At 41.4% G+C, this 20,663-nt stretch overlaps 1 protein-coding gene across 4 annotated transcripts in view; it reads left to right on the top strand.

Annotated features, from left to right (window-relative positions):
- Positions 1-20,663, top strand: part of LCLAT1 (lysocardiolipin acyltransferase 1) — a 98,193-nt gene that overhangs the window by 16,100 nt on the left and 61,430 nt on the right. For all 4 annotated transcript variants that reach the window (XM_048509825.1, XM_048509903.1, XM_048509734.1 and 1 more), the window contains 3 exons: positions 6,838-7,006; positions 10,213-10,411; positions 17,948-18,094. In XM_048509825.1, coding sequence (XP_048365782.1) covers positions 6,842-7,006; positions 10,213-10,411; positions 17,948-18,094 — 511 coding nt within the window. In that variant the 5' untranslated portion in view covers positions 6,838-6,841. The remainder of the gene's footprint in view (positions 1-6,837; positions 7,007-10,212; positions 10,412-17,947; positions 18,095-20,663) is intronic.

Raw genomic sequence — 20,663 nt, 5'->3', positions numbered from 1 at the left:
GTTAGTCTACCTTTAGACCAGGCTAGGGGACTGAAATGAGACTGGTGCCTTTAGTTGATACAGACTCTGCCTGTTGGTTGCTCCTCTTAGATTTGTCTGCTGCTTTTGATACAGTCAACCATGCTGTCCAGTTGAAATGTTTGGAGGCAAAAGTAGGTATCAGGGGATGTGCTTTAGATTGAACAAGACTCAAAGGGTTGCTGTTGGAGACCAGTTATCATGAGTTCGGGATTTGTCTTGTAGAGTTCAAAAGGTGTAGTCTTATCCTTCATGCAAATCAATCCCTGCAGAAGCTCTTCGGCGAAATCATTTGTAGTTTTAGAACTGAATGCCATCAGTATCTTGATGACACCCAGCTCCATAGTTGGTTATCCAAATTTCCCAGGGTTTCAGTAGAGGTTTTAGATCCACTGCCTGACTGCTGTGATTAAACAGTTGAGTGTACACATTGAAACTGAATCTGACTAGATAATGATGGCTGGAAAGCCTGCAGTTTTGAAGGACATTAGGCTTCTTGCTTTTGATGGTCTTCAGTTGATGTTGCTGACTCAGTCAAGAACTTAGGGGTTATACTCTACCTGACTTTGCTGCTGGAGAAGCAACTAATGCAGCTTCAAAAACGTGTTCTTCCACCTTAGTTTAGCATGGAAGATGACTACTTGTATCCACATATAGTAAAACTGAGACTCAGCTATTGTAATGCACCCGCAGAATGCACATCTCTGTTGTTATGAAAACAAGGCAGTTCATGTATATTTCACCCATTCTGCAGCGATTAAATTCATTGCCCATTATTTACTGGGTTCAGTTAACCGTACTGGCCATCATATATAATGCCCTTCATGGCCTTGGATCCTCATATCTGTGCCTTCTACAGGTATAACTGGGTAAGATTATCAACTGCCTGTATACATTCATTCTCTGTAGTAGCCCCTACCCTATGGAATGACCTGCCTGAGGAGATCAAGACGACTCCCTTTTCTTTTGACTTTCTGTATGTTATGTAAAACAGAATTGTTCATCAAGCATTTTTATATAGGACTGCATTGTAGCAGAATGGTTCCAGAAGATTTTTCAGCAGAAGCCATGAAACTGGACTGAGCTATTAATATATATTATCTGGTGCTGTATATTTTTTTTATCTTGCTTTCACTGCACTATACTTATCTACTTATATGTATCTACTTATGGGATACTATATTTGTATTGTTTACATGTTATATGTAATATAAATATTGAATAGCACTTTGAATTATGTGTTTTCCTAATGACATATTATTGTCCTTGTAGCAAAATTCTTAAAATGCTAAGTTGGATTCCCCACACAATTCAGCAGTTGTGCATTTATTGTATGATTCAAATATTGCCCAGAAAGACCAGCATAATCATAATTTAGAAATGAGTTAATTCTTCAAGGTACACAACTTTGAGCAATACTGTCAACAGTGATGTTTATGAACAGTAGTAAACTAGTTTTCTAAAAATGCGGCCTGGCCTTTTGAATGGAAAACTTGAGTAGAAATCTTTCGTTTAGTAATGGTGGCTATACATTTTGTTAAACCACAAAATTATCCATATTTTCCTTTTCATAAGCTGGTGTTCCAATAATAAAAACCATGATTTGAGATGGTATGTTCTCCATCGAGCAAGAGGACATCTGGGTATTTGCTAGACCACCAACCAGGGAGGCAGGAACTTGTGCAACCAGGGAGGCAGGAACTTTGAGGGGCACCACAGATGTTCTCCGACTACATTATTAATCCCATGCGAGCGTGGAATTATGGCAGCATATCTTCGTCTGCTGATAAATCCCACCCAGAGGAGAGCCTTGGCTACCGCAAGATGTAATGTGCTGCCATCAGCTCTGCTGGAGGGAAGATTTAAGAATATGGAACATTCTAAAAGAGTTTGTTCATGTGATAGGACTACGGTTGAAACACTTGACCATTCTTTGTTTCTATGCCCTAAATACAATAAGATACACATGAAATACATGAATTCCATTTTCTTGAAATGTTCTCAGTGGCATGAGTGTTATAAGATACCCAATCTCCTGAACAGCTCTGATGTGCTCTTTTGTGAAACTGTTGCAAATTTTATACTGGAAATTAGTAATTTTAGCAATTTTAACTGTATTTCTTAACCTTGTTTTGTTTTAAAACTTTGTCCCGTTTTATATGCCAATAAAGGCTTGTGTTGTTGAGTCTCTAAGATCCATTGCAGACTCTCTCCAGCCCAATGAGTTTCTAAACTCAGTAGACCTTTCCAAAGCCTACTTACATATCCCCATCTTTGAGGGGCACCACAGATTCCTAAGGTTTGGCGGCAGAAAAGATGATTTTCAATTCAGGCCTCTCCCCTTCGGATTGTGCACAGTTCCATGGGTATTCTCCAAAGTCCTCATAAAACTAGTGGTGTTGCTTAGGGAGAGAGGCATCAGGCTACATCCTTACCTGGACAACATCCTTATAAGATCAGACAACCAGCAACAAACCCTGTGGGGCAGCTAACTAACCATCAAGACCCTGGAAGATCACAGCTTCATTGGCAACTGGAAAAAGAGCTCTCTCAACCCAGTCCAGCAACTGGAACATGTTGGCTTCCTCATAGACACCCGATCCTGCAGGATTCTAGTACCGCCAGAGAAGCAGCAGATCCTGAGAGCCAAAATACAACAGGTAGTAACCAGAGACGGTTGCTCCATTTTATTGCAGACCTACTGGTGGCATACTCGGAGGCCATACAATAGGGAAGATTCAGATCCAGACCATTGCAGAGGTTCCTTCACCCATTCCAAACCTAATCTCCAACAAGTCCTTGAGACAGGTTTTGATTCCCAGAACAGTCAAGGCCACCTTGCGGTGGTGGTCCAAGAAGACCGACCTGAATCAGGGCAGAGTCTTCTGGATCAGTTCCACAAAACAGTTGTTCTCGGATGCCAGCCTTCATGGATGGGGTGTGACACTGGAGAACATCTCCATTCAGGGGATGTGGTTCAAGGCAGAATCCCAGCTCCACATCAACATGTTGGAGTGGAGAGCGATCCGGTTAGCCAGGCAGTTTAAACACCTTCAAAGAGCTCATACCCTGTTAAGGATGGACAATATCGCTGCCCAGACCTATTTGAACAAACAGGGAGGATCCAGATTAACAGCTCTGCAGAAAGACTCGGTCCTCCTATTCTGTTGGGCAGAGGTTCATGTCTTGTCCATCAGAGTGGAGCATATACAAGGGACAAAGAACATCCAGGCAGGCTGGTTGAGCAGGCAATCCATCCACCCGGGAGAGTGGGGCCTGAAAAGGGAAGTTTTTTTTGTTAATCTCCCAGTCCTTAGGTACTCCAGTGGTGGATTTGTTTGCCTCCTATCACAACAAACAGCTTCCCAAATTCATCTCTCAGTTCCATCACCTGAAAGTGGAGGCAACGGATGCCTTATCTTCCAACTGGCCTCTAGGAATACTGTACGCCTTTTCCCATGTTTCCCAGACTTCTGAGGAAAATCAAAGAGGAGAGAGTAGAAGTCATCTTAGTGGCTCCCTGGTGGCCCAGACGTCCATGGTTCACAAACATCTTACAGATGTTGGTATGCAAACCTTTAAGACTACCGATTCACCGGGATCTGCTCCAACAGGGTCCAATTTTACCCCCAGATCCAGGACATCTGAGCTTGACTTCTTAGAGGTTGAGTGGCAACAACTAGAATCTCAGGGGTATAGGCCAGCTGTTACGAACACTATCTTAGCCTCTAGGAAGCTCTCAACAAAAAGATTATATAATACTACATGGAAGGCATTTGTAAGGTGGTGCTGGAGGAAGAGAGTATCACCTACAGGTCTAGGGACAAAAGACATTCTAGGTTTCCTCCAGGAAGGCTTGGAGTCGGGACTCCAACATGCTCTGCAGACAGGTAGCAGCCATTGCCTTGTTCATCCCTCAAATGGAGGGGTACTCCCCTACTACTCATCCCCACATTGTCAGATTCCTGAGTGGCACAGCCTTAAAGGACAAACCAGTACATCATCATTTCCCCACCTGGAGGTTTCATACAGTCTAACATGCTCGTACTGCAGCCCCATTCGAACCTATTATGGACATTTCCTTGAAGTATCTAAGGATGAAAGTTGTATTTCTTGTAGCTATCACCTCAGCCAGGAGGGTTTCAGAGTTGGCATCCCTTTCTGTCAAACCTCCCTTATGCGTGTTCCATAAGGACAAGGTGGTGCTATGCACTGACCCCACATTTGTGCCAAAAATTAACTCAAATTTTCACAGGCGACAGGAGATTTTCCTTCCTACATTCTGCCCAAATCCCAAACACCCAAAAGAGGTGTACTGGCACAAATTAGATGTTAAGAGGGCACTTAAGGCCTTCCTCATCAGGACTCAGAGCTTCGCACAATCAGAAGCTCTGTTTATCTCAATTTCCAATCACAATAGAGGTCAAAAACTTTCATCTCCAACCAGGGAGCCACTAAATGTCTGAGAGAATGTATAGAACAAGCCTACAGGGTACAGTAGCTACCAGTCCCTGCAGGAATCATGGCACATTCAGCCTATAATGCTTCCGTGAATGCGAATTTCAATAACAATGTCCCAGTACTGGAAATCTGTAGAGCAGCAACATGGTCGTCTGTTTCCATGTTCAGCCCATGACACTATGGGCTGAATGTCTTCAGCACAGCAGATGCAGGCTACGGCTGCAGGCTGTTGCAGCACATAATTGGAGAGGATTTCGATCCCACCCTCTGAAGGAATAGTGACACTGCTAGGGGAGGTCACCCAGATGTCCTCTTGCTCAATGGAGAAACGACATTGGTCTTACTTCTGAAGGGGACTTCTCCATTGAGCGATTGAGGACATCTGCTCTCCCAAATGGTCATTCTTCCTCTCCTGATAAAGGCAATTGTGAAAGTGTAGATCGCTTATTCACGTTTCCCCCCAAGTTTTTCTCTCTGTATTGGGGCTTGTTGCTCCGACATCTCCTTTTAAGTGTTCCATTTTTCTCTTAACTGTTTGTGTGTTATGCTTCTAATCTTTTTGAAGAATTATTATGGGAGCTAAGAGTTTTTTAATGGTTCAGGATGTTTATTAAGAAGTATGGCAACAGACACTTCTGATCGGAGGAACTAGAACTGGTGAGAGGAGGGCAGATCCATGGCACAGAGAGGAACCTTTTTTACAGAAGTTTCTGCCTCCCTGATTGGTGGTCTAGCAAATATCCAGATGTCTTCAATCACTCAATGGAGAAATCGCCTTCACGGGTAAGACCAATGTCGTTACTGGATAATAATGAATCCCTTTACTTGTATTTAAATTCTGAGTAGGAAACATTAGAAAGGTCATGCTTTTAAAAAATGGAATATAAATACTGACAAAAAATACTTCATACAAAATGTGGATTCCAGTGATGTAGCTAATAGATTGTTTTTTCATGCTTTTTTCCTTTTCCTTTCTCTTTCCTTTTCCCTTCCTCTCTTTCCTCATTTCCCTTTTTTTCTTTTTTGATTTAAAACACATAATTGTTTCAACATCTTACTTGATCTATGTTCTTAATTTCTGGGCAGTCTCTCATGAGAGCAAATGATCCTGGCCCCAGATTGCTTAGGGTGCTCTGAAGTTGTCTAGAAGATAAAGGCTTTAAAGCTTGTGAAGTGACCTGTCCACACTAGGTCCTTCCCTTGAATTCCTGGTAGTCTGACAGCAACTTGATTTCTTGAAATTGATTGCAAAAAATTAGTGTGCTCATGGAAGCAACAGAACAGGGGGAGGTCATCTAGAGGTGAGATTTGTGGGACTCTACTGGTATGTAGATGATTTGGTTTTGTTATTTAAATAATATTTTTTTTTCATGATCCAAAAAAGAATGCACACCAAATAACAGTTAAAGAGAAGAATCCTTTCATGTATGTTTGCGTGGTTGGCTTCTGAAGCCATCGTGGAAGCTGGACAACCACCACAGCAACTCCTCTGCTGCAGCTGTCAGAAGCTTGGCTCAGGATGTGAAGCTGCTATGAGTCTCTCTGGGTGCATCTCTGTAGAGCCTTCTCTGTGAACAGCTGCTTCAGCCAAGCTGGGGTAGTAGCAACTGTTCTTGTCAGTGCTCACAGCAGCCTCTTTGCTTGGGCCAGGCACATACCATATTGAGCAGAGAGACAGCTGAGACAGCAGGTATCCTAGTTTTCTAGCTCCATGAACTTGGAAAGACCTGCTGCAATCCTTCTGCGTTATTTGAGCACTTCCCTAGGTCAAGTAGAGTAGGAGATAACGTGGTGGCAGTTCCCCCAGAACCCTCAAGAAAGAACCCCTGCAGGCCTTCTGTACAAGCTGCATTTCCCCAGATAAAGCAGGGGGGATGCAACAGTTGTTTCCCGCCGTCAGCTCCATGGAGTCAGTAAATATTGGCAGGGGCTAAGGGGAGGGAGAGAGACCAGATCACATCCTCCTCCTCCTCCTCTGTCCTGTCCTTGTTCCCTCTATGTTTTCCTCCCATTAGCCTGGTATATTTAGAAGGCCGTCAATGACAAAGTTAATATGGGATGAAACTGAAAGTACTCAAAGTGAATTCTGAAAATGTATTTAGCTAACCTTACTATTAAGGTTCCATTATGCCATCTAAATGCTTTTCTGTGACATGGTACCAGAAAATTGCTATATGAAAGTGAAAGAACCACAGTATTCTTGATGTACTGAGCGGAGAAGAGCACTGCACTTATTTAGCAGTGCAAAATAAACAATTTGGAACAAAAATAGAATAACATTTGTGGATAAGAGTGAAGCTTACTAGGGGCTAAGTTTGTACTGAAGGCGCTTGTATAACTCCTTCTCTTTGTTTCCAGAGCCATGGTGTCATGGAGAGGGATTTACTTTGTACTTTCACTATTCTTGGGAAGTTTTTTTGGAAGCATTTTCATGCTTGGTCCCTTGCTGCCTTTGATGTTTGTTTCTCCTGCCTGGTATCGCTGGGTTACTGATAGAGTTGTTGCAACCTGGCTTACTCTTCCAGTGGTAAGTTCCTCATATGTATATATTATAAAAGTCCCCATTTCTCATATTATCCAAATGTCAAGTTTCAGTGTTAGTCTGTGCAAGTGCAGTTCTTACTAATGTAATGAAAGTGGCTAAAGAAAAAACCCTGTCATTTGTCTTTCACGGTATTATTAATATTAATTAAGGGGCTACTATATTTAAAAACAGATTCTCTGGCTTGATTTAGGTCTGCTTGGTTTATAGTTCTGCTGCAATATTGGTGCCTGTACCTTCAAAATCAACCCCACCCCACCCCCCGCACCGGCCAGCTGGAAATATTTCCCATAACAGATTCAAAAATAGGAAATAATGGATACCGCCCCCCCAATTCTGATTCTCCCCAAAAACTCAAAGGGAGGCAAGCCCTGGGGTCACAACATGCCTGCGTACAAACCTGGGGTGGAAGTCGAGTAATATCAGCTCCATCCCCGGGAACGTCTCTAGCCAGTCCTTACTGTGTAGACAGGGCTAGCGGTTTGTATGCTCCTTCTCCCAACTGCAGACACAATGCATCTTTGCCTCAGCATTTCACTTGCAAATACTAGGTGAAATTGACAAAGAGCCCACAGTCCGTCTGCCTTGTGTTTTTTTGCCCCATGGTTAGTTCACTAATGCAAAGGGTTTTTCCCCCCAAAAAGGGGGATGAGAATGGCTGACAGGGAGGAGCCAAACAGATTCAGGAAAAAGGACATGGGAAAGGGGAGTGTAGAATTCAAAGCACATGCTGCATGGGAGAATTCTCCGGATCAACTGAAGGCAAATCTTGCGGCAAGCTGTAAGTGTGTAAATGGTCAACGTCCTTCAGATTTGAATGTTAAGTTGTGTGACCAAGTCAGGCCAGTGAAGGAACTCACTCCCTTGAGGTCAGAAGATGAAGCTCATGAGGAAAGTCTGAGGTGTTGCCTGAGATGAAAGCATGCACAAGCAGCTATGAGAAGTCTGCTGGAGAAAGGCCAGGCAGGTGGAGATGGTGAAGGCTAATGGAGTCAGCTGCAGCAGGTTGCAGCTCCTGCAACCAAACCAAGGTGTGTGTTAAGGCAAGGATTAAAGGTTGAAAAGCAACAGCCAGATGTTCATGAGGGTGACTGAGAGTACTGTTAACTGCTTCCTCACCATGAATGTCTGGACTGCACCTGGGCATCTGAACATTGTCATCGGGTCTTCTGGGCTTGCAAAAGTACTGCCTCCCACCTTTGTGCATTATTAGTTTAAAGTAGCAGTTTAATGTGCTTGACTCTTCTTGTTCCTGATGTTTAGACAATACAGCTGAATAGTGGCACATCATTGGCTCTGCTTTGGTAATACTTCACATTTAACCTTGATTGTTAAATTTGTCAGTATTGCAGTTAGCCTGAGTCATTCATTAATATTTCATGCTTTTCATATTGTTCCTTTCTCAGAGGTAAATGATATCTCAGTTTATTGAATGAGACTCAAAGACTTTTATGAATGTACCTTCCTCTATTCTAACGCTGACTTGTATTGCTACACGTCACTGTTTATTTTGGGTTGGAAGGTTTCACTTTTCCATAAGGCTGGCTCAGAGATGAAAATCCCTAGCTAGGTTTTTCTGTATTCGTGGTGTGTGCATGTCATCCCCTCTCCCCTCCCTGCCCACACTTTCCTTTGGTTCTGGCTGGTTGTCACTGTCTATTGGAGTTGGCATTCTCTCTCTCTCTCTCTGTGTGTGTGTGTGTGTATGTATGTGTGTGTGTTTAATTGTATTCATCATATTTGTGTTCTTTCTCTGGAGCATTCAGGATGACATAGGTGGCATTGCTCATTTCTTCTGGTTATGGAGCTAGAATGCAATTTGCCCTAAGCTACCGAGTAAGTTTTGATCATCAGAGAAAGGCATAAAGAGATTGCACACTAACAATCTCCCTAGGGAGATGTTCCAGAGAATTAGTACTACTACACAGAAGACCATACTTCATCAACTTGCTTCATACACATCATGTAGCAGAAGTTCCTCAAGCCAGTCTCATTGCAAAGGCAGATTCATACAGAAGTGTTTATTTTGAGAGAGGGAAGCATAAATTGATGTATCCATTTTTTATTTGGTTTAGTCACTGTGCATGGGAGAGAATATCTGAATTGGGAGATACCATGCTGATTTTAATGAAACTTGATTTATAGATTAAATGAGAACTAGCATTCAAATCTATGGGAAAATTTCTGCCCCACATGTGTAAATATAGTTTCTGTTGTTAGGACTATTATGCTGAAAATCAGTTATCTTAGATGGATTCAGTGTAGGATATGAAGCTCTGACAGTGCTCTGACAGAAGTTGATGGATGAACTGAAAAAATAAGGTAGACAGGTCCTTCTTTTATACAATGCAGTTGGCTTCTGGGTGTGGACCAATTTGTCCAGACTTTTGCATGGTAAATTGGTCTTCTTTTGCTAACATTCAATAATAAGCTGAAGCAGAATTGAAACTAAAACTGATAACTTTTTGCTTCATTTTTCTAAGGCCGGGAGACTTCTCATTCTGTTGAGCTGGGGAAGGCAGTTTATCTAAGAGTTGTTGGTTTGTTAATGCTTTTGGTTACTCTAAACTGTACTTACTTTGAAGTGATTCTGAATCCAGTTTTGCTTGACCTGAAATGGGACTCATAAGGAGTGTGGAGAGTGTCAGTGAAGTTGAAGGCATCACTTCAGCAAAAGAAAGTTCAACTGTCAATGTAATACACGCTGAGGCTCAGCTCCTTGGATAGCCAAAAAAATAGTGTTTTCAGTAGTTATTTTCGGAGTGTTGGTTTCATGCAACATAAGGAAGTATATGTTCCTATCTTTATATTTTTAATGAGGATTTCAGTAAAATAAATTCCACTTAAAGCTTTGAATGTGTTTGACTCTAACATTTAAACTATATTGTGTTCTTAATTTAATTTCCTGGTATGAAAATACTTTGTGGCTGTTGAGGAGACTTTTGATGTGTTTATACTAATTATAAAGTTGACACTGGTTACAGTTTGTGCCTGCTGAGGAAAAAATGGTTGTTGGAGAGTAAAAAATTAGTCAAAAATATGAAAAAAATTGGATTATATTATTTACAGCACTAGAAAATTTTCCAATTTAAATTTTCAGAGAAAAGTTGTAGAGGTAGCATAAAAATTGCTAAATGAATAAATAAATTTGCTCTTAAACAATGCTACAATCACTGAATTGTTTCTCCTAGGCTTTGTTGGAGATCGTGTTTAAAGCAAAGGTGGTTATAACAGGTGATGGATTCATTCCGGGAGAAAGAAGTGTTATTATCATGAACCACCGAACCCGAATGGATTGGATGTTTTTGTGGAATTGCCTGCTCAGATACAGCTACCTCAGACTTGAAAAAATATGCCTCAAATCTAGTCTCAAAGGCATTCCAGGATTTGGTAAGGAAACCACGTAATAAAATATTTTTGTATTTTTATATTGTTGTTACCTGATATGCTATTTCTTCAAGTTTGATTCTAGATCTGCTTTCCTTCCCCCCCCCCCAATAGTGATAGCTTTAAATGTTTCTTTGTTTTTGTTTGTAGCTTTTATCAACCTAATATTGGCACTAAAGGCAAATTTCCTCCATGTTCCCCATCTACCAACAGTTCCCTTTGAGCCCTAGGAAGATGGTTCCTATAAAAATGGTTTCTATTATCATGATACTTGAATTGACAAAAAAAAAATGCCATGTGGGTTGTAAAGTTGCAATGAAGGTGAAGAATTTGGCAAAACGACTTCCTCTTCCATTTATGGAGGTTTATAACTAGAAGAGAAAGAATGGACAATTCCCCCAAATTTACCCCCTTGTTGTTGTAACCCCCCAGAATCCACATGGGTTTTTGCCTCAAGTGTGTTAAGTGCTGTCAAGTTACTTCCAACTCATGGTGACCCTGTGAATCAATGTCTTCCAAAATGTCCTATTTTTAATAGTCTTGCTCAGGTCTTGCAAGCAGAAGGCCATGGCTTTCTTTGTAGTGTCAGTCAATCTCATGATGGGTCTTCCTCTTTCCTTGCTGCCTTCAACTTTTCCCAGCATTATTGTTTGTTTGTTTTTTGAAGTAATTATTGTCTTCTCGTTATGTAACCCAAGTATAGCAGCCTTGGTTAAGTCATTTTAGTTTCTAAGGACAGTTCAGGCTTTTTTCTTTTCTTTTTGTGATCCATGGTATCTGTAACACTCTCTTGGCCTCATGAATCCCATAAATTCAGTATCATTTCTCCAGGGGACGAAAGAGAGAAGAGAACATGGGGAAAATCCTGACAGCTCCTACCATGTTAGTTGAAACTGTGGTTCTGTGGAGCTATATGAAGGGGGAAATAGTCTTGTTTAATCTTTAAACATTAGGTCGATGTCCCAAAAGGAAATTCCTCCCAGTGAAGGAATTCTCTGTATTTAGCTGAACAGAGTAGTGGGATCCACCATGCTATCATATTTTATCATTATTTTGGTTTGCAGTTGATAATATCAGAGATGTTTTGCCATATTCTTGGATAGTTTTTAAGGAGATTTGCTATGCCTGTGATTGATTTATATGCATACTGAAGTCAAATGGGAATATTTATTTCCATACTGCTTTAGTGTGTGTTGTTTCAGGTTTTCCATCTCAGCAGAACTTTAATAGTAGCAGGAGCAATATAATCATGTTTCTTCATTACGCTTTGTCAATTAACTTGTGGAATGTATGATACAGTTCACTAATTGCTCAATCAGCTAATGTAATGACAATAAACAAAGAAATCACAGAGAGTGTTTTCATTGCTTTCATGTTTTAAAACATTCTTTAAGTTTCTTATTCTTTAAGATAAGCAAGGAAGACTTCAGATTTTATTTTGTTAATATAGTTGCTAATGCTTCTTTCAGAATCCTCCTATCATTAGGATTCATGGGTATAATAGCAATGTTATATTCAAGTGAAAATCCCTTCAGTGGCCATACTGGAATTATTCTAGATAGATGTTCCTCTTTTCTTCATCAAAAGTTCTGCTTCAAAAAGATAAGAGTAGTAGGGTGGAAGGATGAAGAATTAAGTATGCGAAGTTTAAAGGCTCAAAATTAAGTTTTCTGTGAAATGCATGAATGTCAAAAGCTGTTTTCTTTGTTTTTGGTGGCAACACTGAGACCTCAGTGTGGGCATCACCCATATAGAATCATGCTTCTAGAGCCAGGGAAATCTGTTGCCCTTATGCACTAAGTCTTTCCTTTTAGCACAGCATGACTGCATGGCTAAATTCCACAAGAGTACTGTGCCGTAGTTGTGATGATGGAATACTTTGAAAATGGAGTCAATTATTTCTTATCCCAAAGCCTACAAAGCCTTTGTTTTTGTTAGGAGTTGCAGCAAGGGGATTTCTTGTTTCTTTTCAAGCATGTGATATGTAGCTAACTGGCTTTTCCCTGTTTACTTTGCATTGCATGTCTAGGAGGATAACACACCATTACTTACATGACTAGATCAGTAATTTAAATGTGTAAGCTATTATATTTTAGAAAATGATGCAAGCTGGAAGGTGTGATGGACAGGAAGCTATCCTGCCTCTGAAGGGAAAAATCATCCACACAGTTCTTTCATCCCTGAGCCTATAGAGTGCTGTTCCAGCATCCACTCACATTTCAGAGGCTGGATGAAATGTTGCCGGGGGTAGGGGGAGACAGGAAGAGTTGGGTTCAGGTCTGTCTTGGGGAGGTGGCGATGATGGTTTGGGTCTGCCTCAACATGAGAGCAGTTCAAAGGTTAGATCAGCCTGGTAGGGTGGCAGAGTAGTTAAATTCCTCTGGGAGAGGACAGAGCGGCTGGCTGTGAGGCCTACCTCTGTAATGTCAGACCTCATGCCATGCTCTTGGGAAAGGGCAGTCAGGTTTAGGTGAAATCCTCTTTGTGTCTGTGTGTAAGTGTAAGGCTCCAACTTGGTGGCTAATTGGTGGAAAGCTAGTTTGTAACTGCTAGCCATCAAACCACTCTCTGAAGCTATAACAATCTTAAATTTATGTGCTTCAGTCAGGTTTGCCCTTTGACTGCCTATGTTGCTGTTCTGTTCTCTAAAAACAACCTATAAATATAAATCTTTCTTTTGTTTACATATAACCCCTGCCTCAAGGATATCTGTATTCTACAAAACTTATCTCATGGCACCAAAGCCTTTACACTTGCTACCTAAAAACATGTTGTAACTGAAGAAAAGGTCTTGGTTCCCCAAAATCATAGGAGGCTGTGTGGGTCGCTTCAACTGGTAGAAAGGTCCTGTCACAGAATGCTGTTTTCCATGTAAGATTTTTAATGTGGTAAAGTCCTCATAGTATGACCTGAGTAATTTATTTTTGTATGCCAAATTAATTTTAAGCCAAGCACAGAAGCCTCCCCCCCCCACCCCACCCCACACACAAAACCACTGAAAAATGGCCATGGGACAGTCAAGTGTAAATTCATGCTTCCATAAAGGGAAGTGTCTTCCTGTGTTATGAAAAATCAGTGATGAGACCTTATGGCTGGTGAAGAACATTGGCCACATTCAAATACTGTTGTATAAATAGCTTTGGGTTTGTAGGCTGTGGGCTGTTGTAAGGGAGGAACAGTGATATGTGAATTCTTTCTGGAACAGTGACATATGATGTGTTTCAGCAATTTCATCAAGTGCTGTCGGATTTAATTACTTTAGAATTATTTATAATATGAGGTAGATTTGGAAGTGCTTTCTAAAAAGTGTTCTCTGCAGTGTTATCACTCCTGCAGGATTGTCTACATCTTAGTGACCTCTACCAGATATATCTGAAGCATGAGCTTCATCCTTGCTATGCATTTTTGCTGTGGAGAACCAAAATAAGTCTTGGGTAAATGAGCAGCTTGCTTAGTTGTAATTGCTTTTTAAAAAAAAAACTTGATTTTTAAGTTTCTCAGCAGTTTGGACTAGATCAGGGGTAGGGAACCTGCGGCTCTCCAGATGTTCAGGAACTACAATTCCCATCAGCCTCTGTCAGCATGGCCAATTGGCCATGCTGGTAGTGGCTGATGGGAATTGTAGTTCCTGAACATCTGGAGAGCCGCAGGTTCCCTACCCCTGGACTAGATGGTCATTAGTTTCTCCAGCTTTTTAATCATTTGTTTCCATCAAATGCTAGCTACGAACAAATGGTTAAAAAGCTGGAGAAACTAATGACCATCTAGTCCAAACTGCTGAGTTTCTTCAGCAGAGAAAAAAATTCATACCATATGTTAAAAGAACAGCATCTATGATTAAAGAACTTTCATTAACTGATTTTTAAAGTAATAATCATACATGTATAAGACAGGCATTAATTCTTAGTAACCCTGTTGGGTTCTAATTTATTCCTGATTGTAGGTATGAATTCCTTCTTATATGAAAAACTTGTATTGTGATGCATGTCACCCACCAGGGGAGTGAAAAAGATTCAAGCGCTCAAGTCAGGCCTGCCTTTCCTCATGATTCCCAAGAAGGTTGTGCTTCACACCCGGTCTTCACTTTCTACTAAAGAATACCTCCTTCCACCTGAATCAAGACATAGTGCCTCTTATATCCCCTTCCCCACTGGACTGCAAGTTAAGAAAGAGAAGGCCTTGTATTCTCTACATGTTAAGTGTGCCCTTTAATTTACACAGAACATGTCAGTTTTGAAGAGACAAGAAGCTCTTCGGTGGATTTTGCACAGGTCAAATATAATGGATGTAGGACATTCTATAAACTGTTTGGGACTTTGCACAGGTCCCATATCCAAAATGAGTTTGCCTTTTTTATTCCCCTCAATCCGGGATTTTCAGAAACTGTTAAACCAGCAATCCTTTTGCACATTCCCAGGTTGGAGGTGCTCCTGTGCAAACACAACGGGCAGGAGAGGCTTTATTTCCCTCCCTTCCGCATGTTCACTTTATGTTCTGTGCCGTCAAAATACTTGCACCATTGTGTCGTTTGGATAATCTGCATGCCTGCTCACTCTGTTTCTGTGCAGATTGCTCCTAGCCAGTTGTTGACGGCAGATTCTCTGAATAGTTATCATAATTAGAGTCCCCAAGTTAACATTTTCTCCCTGTGACAGTGAGTATGACCACCATATAGATCTACCTCAAAACATTAATTATTGCCTGGCCATTGCAAGGAGGTCCCTTTTTGTTTTCTTTTGTTGTCTGCCAGACATGTAATGTGAAGCTACGCATGAGTGCAGTTTCAGTCAAATTGTTGGGACCCAGCTTCTCTGGCATGTTGGCTGCAGGGCAGAAGGCACGATTACCTAGGCAAGAGCTGGAGCCCTGGGCAAACTCTGGGTTTGATGCCCCCAATGGGTGAAGCCACCCTCCTCCCACCATGATCAAGCATTGATTCTTTCTTTTCCACCCAGGTCATTTTCAGAAGTCACCATCAGCATTATAGAAGCATCCCCCAACTCACCGAAATCTGAACTACAGCAATGGACCGTACTGCCACACGGCAGAAATAAATTTTGGAAATTTTCCAAATGCTTTCAAAATGTTTTATTACTGCTATGGAAAACATTTCTATGTTATTGTATCCAGTCCCCCAATTGGGGGAAACGGCATCACTTTGTCAGAAAATATTTTCTACTGACTGGAGACCCTAGATTCTCCCTTTAAGGTGGATTTAAGAAGGAGAATCTGGGCCCCTGTGTTTTAAGCTCAGGTGATACTAAGATCCAACCCCAAACAGCATAAATTTTCAATGAGTGGTTTTAAACTAGAGAGTCTCCAGGATTCTCCTTTTAACTCCACCTTAAAGGGAGATATCTAGGGTCTGAAGTTAGCCTAATATTGAAAATTGATGCTGTTGCAAATTAGTGTGGATTCTCCCACACCCTGAAGGCTCGGCGTCCCTTTCAAATGTTAAAACTAGGGATCCTCTTTCAGAATTCTCCCTTTAAATCCCATGCCATGCTGAAGGGGTGGACTCTTAATAATCAATAATAATAACCTTTATTAGACATTGAGATAATAAAAGAAAGAAAGAAAGCATTGGCAGGAAGTTGGGAGTGGATTTTAAAAGTAGAATCTCTGGAGAAATTTGGGAAGTGCCCGCCGTTGATAACTGGGTGCGGTGATTAAGATAGCAGCACCAAATTTTCAGAGTATCTTTGTGAGACTCTACTGATGATACTACTTGCACCCAGGTTTGGGGTGCAAGTTCGGTTCGGGGGGGTCCAAAGTTATGAACCACTCAAAGGTGTAGCCCCCATCTCCGCCATTATGCTCCCATTAAAACAATGGGGGACAGAACCTGCACTTCCTCTGGGAAGTCCATAAGGGCAACCAAACCTCACCAATCCTGGGTCATATCATCAGGAGAGTTTCCCAAAAAATCCCTGAAATTTTGGTGCTGCTAGCTAGCCTAAAATCTGCGCCCCCTGCAGGCCAAAAACGGAAAAAAACACTGAAAATACAAAATCCCACACAAACGAACCTGCAATTTTGTTGCCCACCACAAGGTGGCGCCCTGGGCAGCTGCCCACTTTGCCCAATGGGAGGAATGATTCTGCTGCAGGGGTTCATTTCTGCATGCCTGCACAACTACGCATGAGTTGCAGGAAATAAAAAAAGAGAAGCATCTCTGTGCAAAGGTGCAAAAGCAACCCAGATTGTTTCCATGAACTCCAGTCACTGCCTGAACAGGAGAAGGGTGCACATGCAGACAGGAAAAAGGAAAAGGGGTTTTTTTTGGTAACAACTGCAACCTGTTATACATATGCTGTGCGGAATCCACCAAAGTGGCTTTTCAGGGTCCCAAAAAAGACTAAAATTTTCATCCAGACAGTTTCATAATGAATTGTATTCTTCATTTGTGAGTGCCACAAGGACGCAGGCATCTTTTGTACCTTCTTTGCATAACAGCTTCTTCTGCTAGACCTCAGGCCTCTTTGTCTGCTTTTTTAGATCTGGGGCCGCTCAGATTAGCATGATGTATTCAGCCAATATGCGTGAGGGACAGGAGTGATGAAAATCCATTTTTGCATATAGAGTAACTTTCATGTGGAAGATTTTGTGTGAAGTGGATGGTCCTCTGACATCAAGAATGTGTTGTCCTATGATCTTTTGTTAAACCTCCAAGTGAACTAAATGTCTGTCTTGTTGGCTGATGTATTTATGAGGCTGTAAGGCAGATGGGACCTAGATATTGTATATTTGCAAACTGAAATGCATTCTCTGCCTTTTATCTTGCATTACTGGGAAAATGTCATCCCCAGAAGAATTCACTAATGATAGCAGATTAGAAGTGTACAATGTAGCCTGTTGGCAAGGAACTGTTCACACATATGGTTTTAAAATTACAATCACCATTGCAATGTCTTCTTTTTGTCACAACCTTCAGAGGCTTTTTCAAATGTTTTGTCAACTTAGTCCTTACAATAGGTTGGAACCTATGAATCCAATCTGCTCACGCTAAAGCCTGCTTCCCCATGCAAGGTAGCATCCTCCAGGGGAACACTCTTTTTCTGCTAAAAATATATAATGAGCCAGAGACAGTATCTAATTTACAGAAGGGAAAAGAACCTGTCAGGCTCTAGTGCGAACTTGAACACCCTATTTTTAATGAAAATAATGAAAACATTTATATAACAGAACCACAACTCTTAAACAACAACAAAGTATACATATTATAAATAACTACAAAACAATGAATAATGCACACACAGGGGATCCCAAATACAATAATATAAAGTCTCTGTAATAAGGGTATCACTTTGAAAGAGATCCACTAATGGTGTAGATGTGAAGGTACGGACTAGAGCCAGACAGGCTCTTTTCCCCTCTGTAAATCGAACACTCTCTTTCTACCAGAACTGGACTTTCTGCCCTGAAGAAAGGCTATACTGTTAGTAGAATGGATTCATAGGTTTGGGAACAAGGAATTACGAATGGGAACAAGCAAGGAAATTATACTGCACTGTTTAAATTTTCACAAACTTATCCTAGGTTGGGCGATGCAAGTTGCTGCCTTCATTTTCATTCAGAGGAAATGGGAAGAAGACAAAAATCATTTTGAAAATATGCTGGATTATTTCTGTGACATTCACGAACCTCTGCAGCTTCTCCTCTTTCCTGAAGGAACTGATCTCACAGGTATACTAAATTAGTTGTCCCCTTGTTATCAAGTTGTTAAAATGTTGATCCTGTTATATGATTTATAAACCTGTACAAGGAAAATACAAGTTTGACTTTTCACGGACAGTAACAATCTTATCAGACAATTCATGATACCATAATATAACTATACAAGGGACTAACTGGGACTTCATGAGTAACACTTTGCTCATTTATTAAGATTCCACTTTTGCATGTAGGATAAGGCAATTTGCAAAGTCATAATTAAAACATCACAATTTAAAATCAATAGTTACTTCGATCAATTGCATTTTCTGTATCTGCGAAACAAATGAAAAAGATATATCCACTATGTTGTATATGTTAAAAATGGCTTTCTTGTATGTTCTGCATGACTGATATTTAGTAATTAGAGCCAGCATGGTGAAGTGGTTGAGAGTGATGGCCTCTAATCTAGGGAACCGGGTTTGATCCCCCACTCTTCCATGTGAGTGGTGGACTCTAATCTGGTGAACCAGGTTTATTTCCCTCTCCTACATGTGAAACTTGCTGGGTTACCTTGGGTTATCACAGTTGTCTCAGAACACACACTCTCTCTCTCTCTCTCTCTCTCTCTCTCTCTCTCTCACACACACACACACACACACACACACACACACACACACACACACACACACACCCCCCACCCCCCGGTGTCTGCTGTGGGGAGAGGAAGGAAAGGAATTTGTAAACTGCATTGAAACTCCTTACTGAGAGAATTAAATGTTTCAGAACACCAGTTTTCATTACAATTAAAGTTTCCTGGATGTGATTGGAGTAAGGCTGGTAGCTGAAATATGTAATTTGAACACACTTCATAAAGTACATTTTAAAGTACTAAATGGTTTGTAAGCACCCCTCTGTATGTCTAACACGGTGAAAATATTTCTGTTACATGAGTTGAGCTCAGGCTGCTGTTTGTTTAAATGGAAGTCTCTTGTTCTTGGTATGTGTGTATGTCATGGTTTCTGCAGATTCACTCTTTCAGGGTCTCCTGATAACTCTGGTCAGGGGGCTGCAGCAGGAATGCCTCTTTCTCAGAACAGTCATATCTAGATCCCATTCTGTGGCAGTGAGACTGGTAACATTGATTGTTGGTTTAGCTGCTGGTTTAGTGCTTTTAACTAATATTGTAAGCTGCTTTGAACTATGGTTTGGATAAATGTTTTAATAAAATAAAATAAAAATAGGGGAAGGACGATACTAAGATGGTACAGGACAAATACTTCTTTACTCAATGAGTAATTCATTGGACTTTACTGCCAGATGATGTAGTGATAGCCACGATCCTAGTAGTTTTAAAAGGGGGTTAGACAGATTCGAGAGGGATAAGTATATCAATGGCTCTTCTACCATGATAAGTAAAGAGAATGTCTATATTCAAATGTGACAAACCTGTGAAGCCCAGTGCAAAGAAGCAACAACAAAGGAGCATAGAGGCCTTGGCCTCTATGCCATATGTCTATAAGCTGGCCCCCCTGCAGGGATAGTGGGATTTGCTCACATTGTGTCAAAGGAAAATAGGATCTTTGGGACAAGTTGGACCACTGGTCTGGTCCAGCAGAGTTCCACTTATGTTCTAACTTGTTGTTCTAAGTGAAATGAAGAAAGTAACAGTAATCTAAGGTGAAAGATGACCAGGGCATATAGTAGGATTTTAGAAGTTGCAGAAGCGGGGCTACCAGGGGACGTGGGGGTGTGCCACGCACTGGGCACATGGTTTTGGGTCATGTGGGGGGTGCAAAATTCCCCTTTCCCCATGCGGTGCCCCCGTTCCCCTGCGGTGCCCCCCTCCCCACGGCATTCCCCCACCCTCCTTCCCACACCTACTTTAGTTCCTTTCCTTTCCTAGAACTTTTTCAGGCTGAAAAAAGGCCTGTTCACAGTACAGGCTAAAAACAGCCTGAGGAACTACAGTTCCCAGGAGTCCTTGGGGCTCACAAGGTCTCCTGGGAAGTATAGTTCCCATCAGGAACTATAGGACAGGAACTAAGGTAAGTGTGGGAAGGGGGGCGCCACATGGGGAGGGGGTGGGGTGCAGCGGGGGGGCATGGAGGGGCGGAAAATATAGACTGTGCACCGGGCACAGTTTGGCCCAGCCACGCCTCTGGGATGCTGGAATGCATGTTTAATGAGAGAAGCAATATTGACTTAGCAAGAGATTGATTCTTTCCTCCTCTTAACGGTATTCATAACTGAAGCCTGCTTGAATGGGAGCATACTGGTGATGATGTCAATAAAGATGAATTGAGAACAAGGAGGCTTGGGAGAAAATATAAAATACTGAGTTTTGATGGTAGTAATTAATATTTTTGTCTTGCAGTATTTGTTTCTTTGCCTTCGATACTAGCATCACCGCAATAGGTGTATCAGCTAGCAAGGCAACCTGTTGCACCATAGTTAGTCATGATGTGCCATAGTGCTAGAACTTTGAGGTTGCTAGATAGTTGGATACACTTGTTTCTGTCATGTGTATAAGAGCAGCAAATCCAGTTATTCTTAGAGCAGGTTGCAAGGTGAAGTAATGCTGTGTGATGGCAAGGTAACC

This window comes from Sphaerodactylus townsendi, linkage group LG01 (genome assembly GCF_021028975.2).
Source record: "Sphaerodactylus townsendi isolate TG3544 linkage group LG01, MPM_Stown_v2.3, whole genome shotgun sequence".
In the NCBI taxonomy this organism is placed as follows: domain Eukaryota; kingdom Metazoa; phylum Chordata; class Lepidosauria; order Squamata; family Sphaerodactylidae; genus Sphaerodactylus; species Sphaerodactylus townsendi.
This window is presented reverse-complemented; position numbering and strand designations above follow the sequence as displayed.